At 30.7% G+C, this 15,231-nt stretch overlaps 1 protein-coding gene across 1 annotated transcript; it reads left to right on the top strand.

The window, feature by feature from the left end:
- The first annotated feature begins 11,514 nt into the window (after nucleotides 1–11,514).
- Nucleotides 11,515–13,922, top strand: LOC111035658. Its single transcript, XM_022317355.1, has 4 exons — nucleotides 11,515–11,669; nucleotides 12,095–12,163; nucleotides 12,940–13,101; nucleotides 13,708–13,922. Exons 1-4 carry the CDS (start codon nucleotides 11,613–11,615, stop codon nucleotides 13,768–13,770), a joined length of 351 nt encoding a protein of 116 aa, XP_022173047.1. The 5' UTR covers nucleotides 11,515–11,612; the 3' UTR covers nucleotides 13,771–13,922.
- Nucleotides 13,923–15,231: the final 1,309 nt, after the last annotated feature.

The raw sequence follows: 15,231 nt of genomic DNA, 5'->3' as shown, positions 1-15,231 counted from the left end.
ATAATTGTATTGAAGTACGATGCATGATTGTGTATATGTTGTATAAATATATACCTAATTTCAAGTACACAGTTGGCTGCAGTAACTACACACACAGCCTACATACAATATTACATTTTTACATACAAAAATTGAGTGCAATTGTGGATGTCGTTGTTCTATACCTTTGTAATGATTATTACAATTATTATTGTTGAATTTTATTAAGGAAAAAACTGTATGCATATATGTGTGATGTAATGGTTAATTAGTCATGAAATAACTTTTGTGTTTGTATCAAGTGACAATGTAATTCAGTTTGATTTAGAATAAAATATGACTAAAATATTTAAAAGATAAAACTGTCTTTATAATATTGAGAAATATAAATGTGTGTATTGTGGGATATACATTTACTACATATACCTATTATGTATTATATTATAAATACTTTAAAGGGTTTAAGCCCCTAAATTCTTCGTGGAAAATAATTCATTAATCAAAACCTTTGATAATATATGTCACGCGAGACGTTATATTAGTTATTCGACGAGGGTTGTATACACTTATAAAATGGGTGTTCTATTGAAATTATTTGTTAATCATTTTTTTAGACTGAAACGTGTGGAACAAGGAACAATTACGTATATATAACAGTATTATATTGTTTTGTTTTCATGTCGGGCCTTTTTCGTAGATGCCACCGCTGTCGTCAACCACAACGATGAAAGAACATTAAGAGCAACAATACAATAATAATAATGATGATAATAACATAAAATACACTATCATTTTTTTTTCTTTTAAATACGTATTCTAAGTAGGTACTGAATTTAATAGATTATTGAAATTAGCATTATTTCTGTTTTTCTATTAAAGAAGATATAATAATATGTTGAATCTTTTTTTTACTCTTTTACTACTTACTATTTAATATTACCAAATACAAATATTTAATTGTATGAACATAATATTTTAAATATTGCAATAATTTTACCCAGTATCATTCCATGTTATCAGTAGGTCTATATCAATATTTTGAATTTTCGTACAGAACTTTCTTATGACCGTGTTTAATTATTTAATTATTTTTTTCCGTTTTCACTTAGTCACCTGTGCTGTGTATAATATTGTATAATATTTATGTAAAATAACAATCAGATGTTGGAAAGTAAAAGTATTAAGAAATCGGTGCAATATTTATACTTACTGAGTCACGGAAGATGAGTTCGTTGCATTAGGACAGCGAGATTTAAACAAGACAAATTCCTACGATGGGATAATATTAAAAACTATATACGCATCAGTGAAGACCTTTCAGCTAAACTGGGAGAACGTGCCCTGACATTATACGCAGCACTCGTGTTTGTTGAACGACACTTCGACATATTTTAATATTTATAATGTATAAAAGATGATGATCGAGTGCCCAAATCATGGACACGAATATTATGATAGTATTACATAAATATTATGGCGACAGAGAGGAGTTTTGTATAGGCAAATAATTTAACAGGGACGCGTATAACAACGTAGTATTTGCGATAAAAGAATCGTAAGCAATATCAAGGAAAATGAAAAAAATCTCATAAAAATATAATAAATAATATATTTGACTAAACAAATCAATTTTTTTTTACATATTTAGTTGTATTAAATATAAAAAAAACAAACAATACATTCATTGCGACATCGCTCCGTTCAGAATTTTAAAAAATCTAATAAAAAAGATTATAACCGAGGTTCGTATGAACCAGTATAAAATAATCTTAAAATGTAAATATTATGAATTTAGAAATTATAAAAGGTTTTCAAACATTTTTTTCTTGCTTTTTGCATCCACGCATACCAAAGTTGAGAACCTCTGGCTATTTAGAACATAAAATAATTAATCATTATTCACTTTCACCAAAAAATATAAATTTTATTCAATCACACGCAGGAATAAAATTAGAATATACCGTGTACGAAAATAACGAAAAACATGTGGGTCGATGATAAAGTTTAAAGCAAGTTAGAATACACATAATATTTAATACCTAAAAAATGCCAAAAATAAGTATAAGTTCTCGGTTGCTGTTGTGAAACGAATTTGTATGATAATTTATTCAACCGTTTCGATAAAAACACGCAAACTTCTATTATACTTATAAGTCTATACTTAAGTCTATATCTAAGTCTAGTCCCTAAATTAATAATTTGCTTCCTCGGTAGTTAGGAGGATTTTTGAGTCGGTTTCGACCGTTTCAAGTGCTACCGCGAATTCGCTCCAGAGACACGACGTTCGGGCATTATACGAGTATAACAGTGGCGTTATTGCACAAATATTTTTCTTTGTTGTCTAGACATCCCCAGTACGGCAATACGGTGGGTAGTTTTACGCAGCTGCCCTAAATAATAATAACATAATAAGAAAAAAAAGGTATTTGAACGAAAATTCAAATTCGTTTCGTAAGCCAATATTTACGTCTTTGCGTCGGCCACGAGTGGTTGCAATGTTTTTTTTCAATCAATAACGTATTTTTTTACCCCCTTGGCCACAACCACCCACTGGGTGAAAGCGAAAATTATATTTGTACTTTATTACATCGTTATTGTTTTATACTTGTACATTTTAAACAATTATATTATTATTATTCAGTGTTTTTTTAGTTTTCTATAATATGGTTTATTGCCATTTGTTAAGAACCCAATATTGACAAACTTTATGACGTTGCAAATAATACACTTGAGACATAAGCGATTACTTTTACAAATATTATTTCTTCTTCGATTAGTATAGTAGGTACAACGAATATACTCGTTCAAAATGATATTTCAATAATATAAAATTAACTGTAAAACAAAGTAAAAACAGAAGAATTTTTTTACTTCAAGATAGAGCAATAATCAAAAACTGTCAAATTAATTCATTCTCTTTTGGTTCTTACCAATAGTACTTAATAGAATATGTTTTTCCCAACGCATCTCCAAATATACTGTCGCTTTCAAATGTTTTATAGCGTTTTGCACGTTGGCGAGTTTAACGCGAAAACTATTATATTAAAAATTAATTTAATTTGTGTTAATTTTAAACCAGTGAAGAGTTCAATACTCAACACATCTCGCAAGTGTTATGCAATTTCACCAACTGTGTTAAGCGGTATGCTTTTAATATATCATATTTATTTTATATACTCCCTCAACTTGCATGTACCACCAATGGCTGTTATAAAATGTACTTACCACGTAATTGTTATAATTTCTTTAGTAGACTTTCAACGTTTTGTGAGTTAACTATTCGATTTGAATGAAAATGATTCCATATTTAATCATGCTATTTCATTATTTCGGAGAATAACGAGATTAAAGTTTCATATACAAATTCGTTCGGTCCTATTGTTTTTATTTTTGACAATAAATCAACAACAATCAATTTGCATATTATTTGGAAATGCGCACATACAATATTTGTTCGCAATCAAGTGAATCAGTCATCACTTCATTAGCTCAGCTGAAAATAATCGTCAATACCTATATTATTATTATATTAATGGTTTCTATTTTTCGCCCAATATTTCACTCCAACAGAGTTTTTAGTAATCAGCCGTCATTTATTGTACATTATACATTATATATTTTGATGGGACTGCCTTCGTATCAACAATTTGAGCCGACCGTAATTTTCAAAACTCTGAATCTATGATTATATTCACTGTACTGCTCATTTGGTTGACGTACAACAGTAATATTTTGGTCTTTCATTTAATCGATTTCAATTTAATCGTTACAACCAGCAGTATATAATAACATGTATGTGTAGCCAGGTAGGTTTAATAACTAACTTATTGCAGACCAAACATATTGTTTATTTACTTTAACGATGCAAACTTCTTCCCGAACGCAAACTCTTCAACTCGTCCGCTGTATACCAAAGTACCGATATTATAGAAATAAATATAAATTCAGAGGAAAATTTAAGTGCCATTTATTTTTATTATTTATTTATTTTTCCGAAGAGAGAGCAATCAAGAAACTCGATGGTGGTATCGTTTTACGCGAATTGTCTATTTGTATGGTCGGAAACCATGTATATACTCACAATCGTGTATAGAAACACATTAAGACGAGAACGTTTCCCGATCAACAATTAATGTTTGATAGGACGTGTTCAATATAGTTAGCTCTCCCTCTCAGTCCATTCGCCAGCGATATTCGTCTTCGTTTACGCGTTCACGCAGAACGTTTTAAACTCATCTGGAATAAAATCATAACAATGTCTGAACAATAATATATATACAGTAATTAAACTAATGTTTATCTTGTCGATCAGAAAAAAAAAAATCAATCTATGAAATAATTTGAGCTGTAGTGTTACGTCGCAATTAATTATAAACATGTATTTCATCGCCCAGCATCAAAAGTTTGTTCATACCAAGCGCGTTCGTGTTATGTGTACACGTTTTATAAATATTTATTTTCGCTGCTGGTGCACACTGCAGATAAATACTTTGCTTGTAACACTCAAATAGTCGAATATAAATAAGTATTATTAGCTTAACCAATTAAATGTGACTCTGCCGAGTGTCTTCCATCCGGGTACAAGGATTGCTTCACAGTGATTTTATAATTTTTCACAAATATTCTTACCGTGCAAAACCACGAGTTGTAATAGTATTCGATAAACCCATTTTCAGAAAAAAAAAACAGAATCTCACAAAAGCTTACGCAGACCATTACGATGGGTATGTCACGGCCATAAAAAAAAACAAATAAAAACAACAAGAACACATCGGAAAAATAAGATCAAAGCGGTAGCGGACGGTTACTGTGGTAGCCGTCACGTGGCGACCGCCTGTTGTCGGATGACGGATAATCGTGTCTGATCTCGTCAGCGTTCTCGTCGTCAGTTCTTATGACGGGTGCTGGAGCGGCCGCCGACTATGATTTACACAGTTCGTATAGTCAGTCGTCATTGCCTCCCGCCGGGACCCATCTTGCGCGTGCCGTCCGAACGGTACAAATGGTGAACGTGAAGTGTCGGAGCGCAGTAGGTACCGGTATACTCGTTCAGTAGTTACGTCTTGTCGCCGAACAGTTCAGCAGCGGTCTGGTATTGTGTCTGCTCGCTGAGTTGAAGTCATTGAACGATGTGCGAAATGATTTGGGTTCGATGACCAGACGTGGGTCCATGCACCTCGGTCGCACCCATCTGCCGGCCACTGTTTTGTGACGCGACCTCAGCGTCCACGTGTATGCGTTCACCAGCGGCTTGTTCGCTGCTGTGTTACATAATGCATTCTATCGCCAACCTAGTTTCAACGGAACTGGACGAGACGTACTGATGGTGATCCTGGACGTTTTGAACGTGTGCATCGGATCGGAGATAAGTAACGTCAGTCCGCACAGGCAGTCGCGCGGGGTCGTGGGACACTTTATTATAGACGTCCCATCCAAACCGGGAGATCGATGCCCAGCTCGCGTCAACACGGCCGGCCGGCCCAAAGCTGTACACTATCAGCACAGACCACGGCCGTAATATGTATACGGGTCACCATCGGCATGTTAATTTCGGGTCACAGCCATAGCGGCAGTGCTGAACAGGCTGTCCCGGCATGTGAGAAGGTTTGCGAGATCATTAATCCGTTCTGGTACGGGCCATCGATGTCACGGAACATGGTGGCCAGCGGCGTGCATCACGCGGCCACAGGCACAGACTGGTAACCGCCACGCACTTGATACTCGGCCCGGGTTACACGTCTACGAGTACGCCCAGCCGAGTTGGCCCTCTAATCGCTGTGCTTGCGACGGTTGCCTCGCACGTACATCTTGGCCAGACACTACAGGCTGTCACCGGACGGCATTGGTTCGATATCTGTTCACCGCCGATCACCATCACTATGGACAGTAGCGCATCAAGCGCTAGTCTAGCTGCGGGTGGCCTGCACTGCGCGTGTCCACCACAATTAATTGAATTGTTTTTCCAGTTGCGCCTGAAACATCATAATCAAATTACACCTTAACCTTAACCTAAGTCCAATCATTTGAACGTTTGTTGATTTATATTAGGTACGTATAACAATATTATGTCCACGAATCGGTTTCGCGTGTAATGAAACATTGAAACGTTCATCGATTTGGCTTATTTTCCTTCAGTTAATTAATGATATTATTACTTCGTGGTTAATAAAACATTTATTAACAATTGACAGTTGGGTATTGATAATTAGCTATAGAAATAGTAGTTGAGTTTATAATCATGACTTGTTTAATGTAGTCGAATAGAAAAATATATTTTTTAATTACCTAGATTGCAGTTAGTTTATATAAATACTTGTAAATATACTATTATTGTAATAATAAATACTTAAAATATTTATAGAATATTTTTATATAATATTTAAATATATGTAATTGGTATGTATAACCAGTATTTCAATCAAAATGTTTTTTATAGTTTTTAATGATTGGAGGGCCGTAGTTAATAAAGAAGTGAACCATTGGTGATTTAACTCTTAAAGTTTGCAGAACAAAAATCAGTACCGGAATTGATTAAACAAAAATGAGTTGTTGTTATTTTAAAAAATAAAGTTGATTTTAATATTGGCACGACTGAGAGCTTACAAGTTGTAAGCTCATTACAAAAATATTGAGAGTTAATGAGAAAAATAACGCTGTTTTTTTAATTCAATTCCTATTGTGGATTAAAAAAAAATACCACGCGTTCAACGGTACAATAACTTCTGGTACAGGCTGTAGAGTTTACACATACATTTTCGGAAACAAGGACTATAAGTCTACGCGGACCAACTATGACACATACTAATATACATGCAATACTGTAGTTATATATTAATATTATAACTGTGTCCGATGGAAGTATGAACAGATATATAGTTGATGAAACTTACTACTACTACTATTACTAATAATAATAGTTAATATGTGTATGTCGTGCGACACACGTTTTCATTTCGTGTACGAGTAGTGGGCATACGTAACAATAATTTCGAACCGAGAGTATGAGTTCATTGTTCGCATAAAGCATAAACTAATATTTACGTGAGTCCAAATCGAACGGCTGATGTGAAGAACTTTAACTACAGATTCTACTTCACAAGTAGTGAGCACGACAATAGAATTAGACAATAATCGGACCATATAATATTGAGAAAATGAATAATATTAAGATGTTTAACAATTGTTTGAGTTCTCTATTCCGGCCAATGGTCATGATTATGACTCATGAGTCATGACTTACTGTGATAGCACCAATGATAATTATTTTATTTTTATAATAATAAACGGGTTTGAAACTCATTTAAAAACGTTTTCAAATGCCAAATTACATCATTACAATACTTACAATAAGTCAATAACACTCATAAAAGATTATTAAATTAATTTTAAAATTATGATAAATATGGTAAATTTAAATCATTAAGGTTGATTATTTGAGATTAATATTTAAAAATATTATGAGTACCTATAATATTGTTTTAAAAAGAAATAATTTATACTCATTATTCAAAATTTCAAATGATTCCTTCAGGCAAATTGCCTGACAACAAACCTACATTTTTAATAATAGTTTATTATTATTATATTGTGCTAAATGTTTTCAATAATTCCACGATCGAAAATTAATTAAATAGGGTGCTGTAGATTCTTAAATGTTTTCATACCACTGTTTAGTCGTATACTATAGTTCACAATTTATTTGATATTTTTTAAAATGTATTCTACGTCAACTACATCAAATTTATTACGAGGAGACTGTTAAAACATGTCCATTTCCTCGTGTCATGCTCGTGCCCTCCACCCGATATTATAATATTATAAATTACTATAGCGGACTTGGAAGCACCTGATAAATAATTTTAAAACAAAATTGTGAAAATATATGTTAGTAAATACTAAATATCCCCAAAATTTTTCGGTTTAATCGAAGTTAGGCCATTAAACAAATTGTGTAAATGATGAAAAGGTTCGAAAAATAGAATACTAACTATGTGGACAAAAAGCAATTTCAGATTAAAAAAGGGGAAGGAGCAGTGAAATGGATACGAATTATTCAATGTAGGTATCAGAAAAAAATTTGTTTTTCACAGATCTATGAACTAACTTTATTAAGAAAAAGAAAATGTTTTAATATTTTACTGCAAGTTAACGTAAACAATTAAATACTACATGGAACCATTGTTGTATACTGTATTACTGTGGGTTAAATGTATGGGTACCTAATTTAAATTGTAAGAGCACATTGATATATTTCTTCTAAAGAAGTCAATAACAATGTAAATAAAATATGTTTAAATGATATGTAAATCAGATTTATAACATTATGATAATATGGTAACTAATTGGGTTGTATTAATTTTATTTTTAAATGTTCACTTTATAAATTGTAATGCAGGTAATATTATCCATAGTGTATATTTAATATTTAATAAAAATTATATCATTGTAATATTGTATCAGTTAAGTAATAATACACAATGACATTAATTGTAGATAATCATGACGAACGCATATTGCGAATCTGGCCGCGTCTTAACCTCCTTCAAAATATATCATATTGTAAGTAACATGTAACCCTATTATGTTACTGGGAGAAGAGCTATTATTATTCTCTTCTCGACGTAGGTACTAGGTGTATACCTACATGACGTGGAATGAGTAGGTATCCAGTTTTGCTCTTTAGTCTAACATCATGCCCGGCTGTGTATGTACCTTTATAATATATATTATACCTATACGTTGTATTTAATACCCTGGTATAACATTATAAATAATGGGGACTGCTACTGTAATGTAGGTACAGACGTTTACATCATAATTAGACGAAATTACCCTAGCCAGTGTGATGGGGATGGTCGAGGGGTTGAGTCAGAAGACTCGGGTTATTATTTTACAGTGTAATGAATCCCCAAAACTTCTTAATTAAACGACCCTCAAAAAGCAACGAGAAGGCAGCCGCGGTGGCAACGGAATCCTCAGAGACCTGACTCGGCTCGTTATAACATTCGTAATCCGAATGATACGGGCGCGCTAATGGAATTCAAAACTGTTGTCTCGTCTTTGCGGCCTTTGTTCTGTAGAGAAAACGAGTACAAAATCTGTCCTAATATTTCATCACGACGACGTCACTACCCGCAGTACTGCAGTAGTATACGGATCTATGGAATTAGTGTTGAGTGAGGGTTGTGGGGAGGAGAGGGGGGGGGGTGAACTAATGAACGTGTAAAATGTTTAGCTTCACAATAATTTAGAAATATTAGCCACAAAAAATAGTTTTCACATACCTACCAACCTCTCAGAGTCCCAATTTACGTATAACCCATTTGTACGATTACGACTATGCACTAGCGAGTGTTTATCTTTGTTAGCTACTTAGGTAGATAAGAACACGAGAACGGTGGCCCGTCATGTATCACCAACTATGGTGTTGGTGAGTACCGGTCCCTGGTGGACGTTTGAACAGCCGTGAAGAGGTTCATCTTTTATACTTTCGGGATATATAATAATAATGAACCAGGGAAAGAGAGGAAAATAAAATTGCGAAAACCCTTTCCGTAAGCGATTTACGTTTGTGTACACGCGTCATGTGTATAAAAACACAGTTCGGCTTTTAAACCATAAAACGGCAAAGGGTACGACGACGTATATACCTATAGTGCTGGTGTGTTTAATGACTTTTGCTACTTAGCGATATTCTCCGCATCCACGATCCACTGCGTATAAATAGAGGAAAACTATATACACACACACGGCGTCAAATCCAATCGCGTTTGGGTTTTAATTAAAATCGAACAGCTCCTAGGGAGAATAGCAAAAATAAACTACAGCAGAACAAAACAAACGTTTTTCGCGACAAAGCCCGTTCAACGACGATTCCAGTCTATACATAGACCTTTGATGCCCTGGTGTACAGTTATGGATATGATAATGTGAGCCCGACTCATGATGTATGGGCATATATGTATGTTGTATAGACACGCAAACGTCATATATTAATATTCTTCAACGCGCGCCAAGATCAAAGGCATAATATATAATAATATCGTAATGTATCACGCTCACCACTCCTCAATGCCGTTTTTCGTCGGCATGCCAAAAGCTTTTTTCCGAGTCCCGTGTGTTATGGTCTCGTAACCAAGACGACGACCGCGACCGTGGTATGCCAAGCCTTTGCGACGTATAGGCCCATTTAATTCGCCCGTTTTATAGTGTGGCACCATGTCGGCGTGTAATTAAATAAGGCATTTTGTATAATAATAAAATAAATAATTTACGAATATAGTAATTAATGGTCTTTTGTGGGGGGTGGAGCATTTGCCAATGTTTTAAAAATGCTCCTCGCTCCCGGTCAGCACGATAAATCTTTAACGGGCTTTATTATAACAAGCACTGATCTAAAAAAAACACGCTAGACCCAAAAATATAATCGTCAAAAATCGCCACGTTTGTTGATAGTTACAATCATAATTATTTTGTTTCCGTTTTCTGACTTAACCGTCTTTAAAAATCAATACAGTAGTTACCTACGATTTGCAACGTGCCTTAATATCTCTTTTTCGTTTTTGGTATTTGCGTTTTTAACATACAGACAGTTGAAAATATTTAAATAATTATGATTATTAAGCTCATTGAGTTGTATGCACATTGCACATAAGATACGTAATAAAATAATGCAATGGTGAATGCTGGATTACAATATTTTTATTTCATTACACCAGATCATACTTATTCAATACTACATTACCCGGCCTGCGTTCATGATGCGAGTTATCAAATATTTAAAAACTTACGAGTATTATGGCCTTTGTCTTTATGCGGCCGGGTATACGAATAACTTAGTATTCGTTATTATAACTGAAAAGTACATATTTGTTCGGAACAATCTGGTTATAAAACAGAAGTATAATATATTTGTTTATTTTCATTGATAAATTAGGTCGTTGTGTGTTTACAAATATTCACAAATGACAATAATTGGTTTTCATATTACATAATGAACTACTATGAGCAATAACTATAATGAGCATAATATTCTGAAATTAAATTTCTTCTCAATGATTAATGTTGAACAATTTTTTATCTACCGAGATTTAAATTAATATTTTTTGATAATGTGTTAGGTAATTTCAGTTTTTAGTACAAACAGTATTAGATAAGATTAGTAATAAATACGAAAAATGTTACAATTTTGAAAATATAAAAATTTAAAATTATAATATGGGTACTATAAAAAAAATTTGGGGTCAACGAAATTTATTTATATCCATCCAAAAACATATTAGTTGAAATTTAATTTAACCAATTTTTATTTTTGGTATGTGTATTATTTGTATCCAATTATTTTTAATTTACCATATTTTAATAATATTAAATGTTCACTTCTAAGTTCTAACTTTATTTAATTCAAGTAATTGAGTATTAATGCTATAAAAATTCAAATTGTTATCAAAAACATTGTTGTTGTAGAGCCAATAGCTTCTAACTCCCACTAAAAAAGTTTTTTATCTACTGAATAATTATATTACCTACATAGTATAACAATGTCAACACATAAAGCATATTGTGTTTAGTTTCAGTACAATTTAGTAGACAATTCGTATTGTTTAGGTGAAACTTCAAAACCATTAATCGTCATGTCATTTATATTGTGGTTGGCTCTGGTTTCCACTGGATGTCTAGTGAATTTAGAGGTAAATGTTAAATAACAATTCACTATTAAATTTGTCGTCAATATTAAATTAATTAATAAATAATTGATTCTTTTGAGCAATGAATATATTGACTAGCTATACAAACAAACTAAAACAACGTTTTACTCATAACACAAAAATAATATGTTTTGAACTTACAAGACGTATTACATTTTACGGAATATACGTTTTATGAGATACTATACAAGATAATCGCTGGGATTTTATATTTTTGTTTGTTTACAATTTGATATTCTATTTTTATTATAAGCTTACATTTGAAATATATGATGTCAATGTGACATGTTTTCAATACCTTACCTCCTTAACTATAATATGATTGTACAATTTAAAGAATTTATTGATTAAAACTCAAATGGATTATATATAATGTTTTTTTAATAGATTTAATTACATATTTGCAGGCTGCGGAAATTGCTGAAAACCATATTCTAACGCCAGAAATACCTGTGCAAGACAATTCAATCATCGAGGTAAGGAGCATGAAGTTAATGACAAATCATTTCCAAAGAATTTTTTAAATAAAAAAACGAATTTCAGATAACATTTCATTTAACATAGTTGTAATACTGTACTATTTCATTTATTTCATTAATATTTGAAAAAAAACATCTTCGTGTCAAATCATTGTCGAAAAACTTAAAAATAATTGCATTGTTTGGTATTATAGGCTATAGATTAAAATGTTTTATTGTTTTACGCACAACACACATAATTCGAAATACTTCAGTATTATAGTCTATATAATAATAAATTCATATTCTTTTGAAGTATATTTACTTTTTTGACTTTTTTAAGTGTGTTTAATTTATGACATAAATAGAATATTATACATTTTATATCTTTTTTCCATGCTCATATTAATTTATGGACCAGTTATGGATTTTCCCTAACTTAATATTAGGTGACTTTAGTCTATAACATTTGTTTCTAAATTGTTATCTTATTATAATCTACTTGCTATATGCCTATATGTATTACAAATGAACATTTCAATACTTAAAAATATTCTTAATTATTATGAAATGTTTCTATCATAGTGATAATATAGTACCTAAAGCGTTATAACGCCGTGTCTAATATTATGTCACTTTAAAATGCAACTATTTTGATATTTTGATGCCTTAACAAAAATATACAAACCAGATGTTATAACAATATTACATTATAATATGTTGATATATTTTTTTTTTTTTAAATATGAGCAATTTAACAAATTAATATTTCAAAATAATTGTTGTGACTATAGGTGCCTAGGTCAGTATCTAAAAAAAAAGGGAGACAACTTTCAGATTTAGATTCACTATTCAAATTCATTAATCTTACTACTGAAGAATTCATGAGAGATTCATCAAATGGAGTTATGGACTATAATTCGTATTTGGATACTTTAAGATATGCATTTGTTGAAGTAAAGTAACATTATTTTGTACCTTAAATCATACATGTGCATTGTTCAGTGTTGTCGCATACTCGAATATAATAAGTATTCGAATGATTTTGTTTCAGTGTTTAATACTTTTTAGCATCAAATATTTTTAATGGTATTTGAAATACTTTAATTTTGTCAAAAATACTTTTAGTTTTTCAAATATATATTTTTTAAATATTAATAATTGTTCGGAAATGTCTTCTATAAATATTATTATCCAAGTAAATATTATTAATATACTTCAACCGAATATGTAGTTAGTAACTATGATAAAATATATAAACTAACATGACCTAAAAGTTTGCATACGTGTTTTGGCTAATAATAAAAAATGTATTACTTAATTCTTCGATATAAAGTATTATAATGTAAATATTATGTATTTAGTATTTTGAAATAGTGTTAAATTAAATCAACAAATTGAAAGCTAAAAGTATTTTTAAAAAAAGTATTTCAAATATTTTTTAAAGTATTTTAGTAGTATTATAAATTTATTTTTTTAAAGTACCTTTTACAACATTGTAACAATGTGTAACATAAAAATTATTACTCTAATGAGATTCTTTTTGTTTTGTTTTTTTATAGTATAAAAAGGCCAATAGGGTTGAAACCACCACTGAGCACAACTTTGTTAGTTACGGATGGTAAATCAACCAAAAAATTGTCATTTATAAGAATGTGTGTGTGTTAACTTTTGTTTACAATTTTTAATTTTAAAATATAAAAATGTATCAATAGTTTTAAAAAAAATCATCATCCCTTAATTTTCCATTAAAGAAATAATAAAAGTAGTCATTTAGAAAAATATAGTGTTTATAAGTTGTTTTTATTATTTATTGAACGTACCTATTGATTTTTATGATCAGTTCTTATTTTCTATTAATATTTTTGTTTCAACATTTCAAAAATTAATAATTTGAGGTTCCTATAATATTAGATGTGTTAAATATGTATTCACCGTTCATAAACAGAATACAATACCTATATTTGTTCAATTGCAAATATTGAAATATTTATCCAAAGGTTAGAGTTGAAAACGAAATTGTGTTAATTTGTAAAATAATATAATCTATTTTATCTTCGTAAAATTATATATGAAAACAAAAACGAAATAATTCTACATCATGGGTCTGAAATAAATACAGGGAAAATTGTTTTTTTTAGAACATGTATTTATTTATTTATTTAACAGGTGTTTATACAAATAATAATGTTAATGGTCAATTAAATGATTGTAGTACCTATGAAAACATCTTGAACTCTATATTTTTACATTGACCTATATCGTTTAATTCACTCAGTTAATTATTAAGCCTTGTTATATATAAATTTTCATATAATCTACATGATATATATAATTAAAACAGTCCCTATTGTATTTAAATAAATTATCGTGTACTTGAAATAGTAATGATTTAGATACATATTTTTATTTTTAATTAATTTAAGGAAGTACCCTATAGTAGACATAATACATAATAGAACTACTATTTTGTAAGTTATCACAATGTACATGTTATTAAGGTGTTGTCAAGATTAGGTATTAATGAATTCAAATATATATATATGCATAATGAATTATGTTACATTTAGAGATCCTTATTTGTATTATTACTTATACATTATAAAGTTGATTTTCTTATGTATTTATTAATTTCAATTTTATTTATTTAAAAGTACATACATTTAGTAACATGAGAATTTTTCTTTTAATGACGTTTCTATGACGTCATGATAGATGCGTACTCCAAGATCTAAATTCCTATTACTATCATCGACACGAATTTATCTAAAATCAACTATTCGATTACTTTTATCGCTGACTATAGTGATTAGAAAATATCAAATATTGACTTTGAATTAGATTTTGTTGTTTTTACTTCTTAAGTAACAACTAAAAAATATACAAAAGTAGGTTTCCTATTTTTATCTTACTATTTTCTAAATTATTTACTTACTCATCAAGTTAAAAAAATATCTTAACTTTCCCAGTCCTAGCGGTATTGTTTGTTTTAAATTACATGCATTGATGCATTCATTCAGAGAATAAAATATTAACATAAATGAAAGTAGGAACAACATAAAATGTATGTTAAAGCTGTCATGATT

The sequence above is a fragment of the Myzus persicae genome, unplaced genomic scaffold (assembly GCF_001856785.1).
Source record: "Myzus persicae strain clone G006 unplaced genomic scaffold, MPER_G0061.0, whole genome shotgun sequence".
Classification (NCBI taxonomy): domain Eukaryota; kingdom Metazoa; phylum Arthropoda; class Insecta; order Hemiptera; family Aphididae; genus Myzus; species Myzus persicae.
The sequence above is the reverse complement of the archived record's forward strand: the minus strand, read 5'-3'. Positions and strand labels throughout refer to the sequence as shown.

What these genes read in the sequence shown, in the direction of transcription:
- LOC111035658 (XM_022317355.1), top strand. Translation starts at nt 11,613, where the DNA reads ATGTCATTTATATTGTGGTTGGCTCTGGTTTCCACTGGATGTCTAGTG. An exon ending in GATGTCTAGTGAATTTAGAG is followed by an intron (nt 11,670 to 12,094) that starts GTAAATGTTAAA and finishes ACATATTTGCAG; the next exon opens with GCTGCGGAAATTGCTGAAAA. An exon ending in TAAGATATGCATTTGTTGAA is followed by an intron (nt 13,102 to 13,707) that starts GTAAAGTAACAT and finishes GTTTTTTTATAG; the next exon opens with TATAAAAAGGCCAATAGGGT.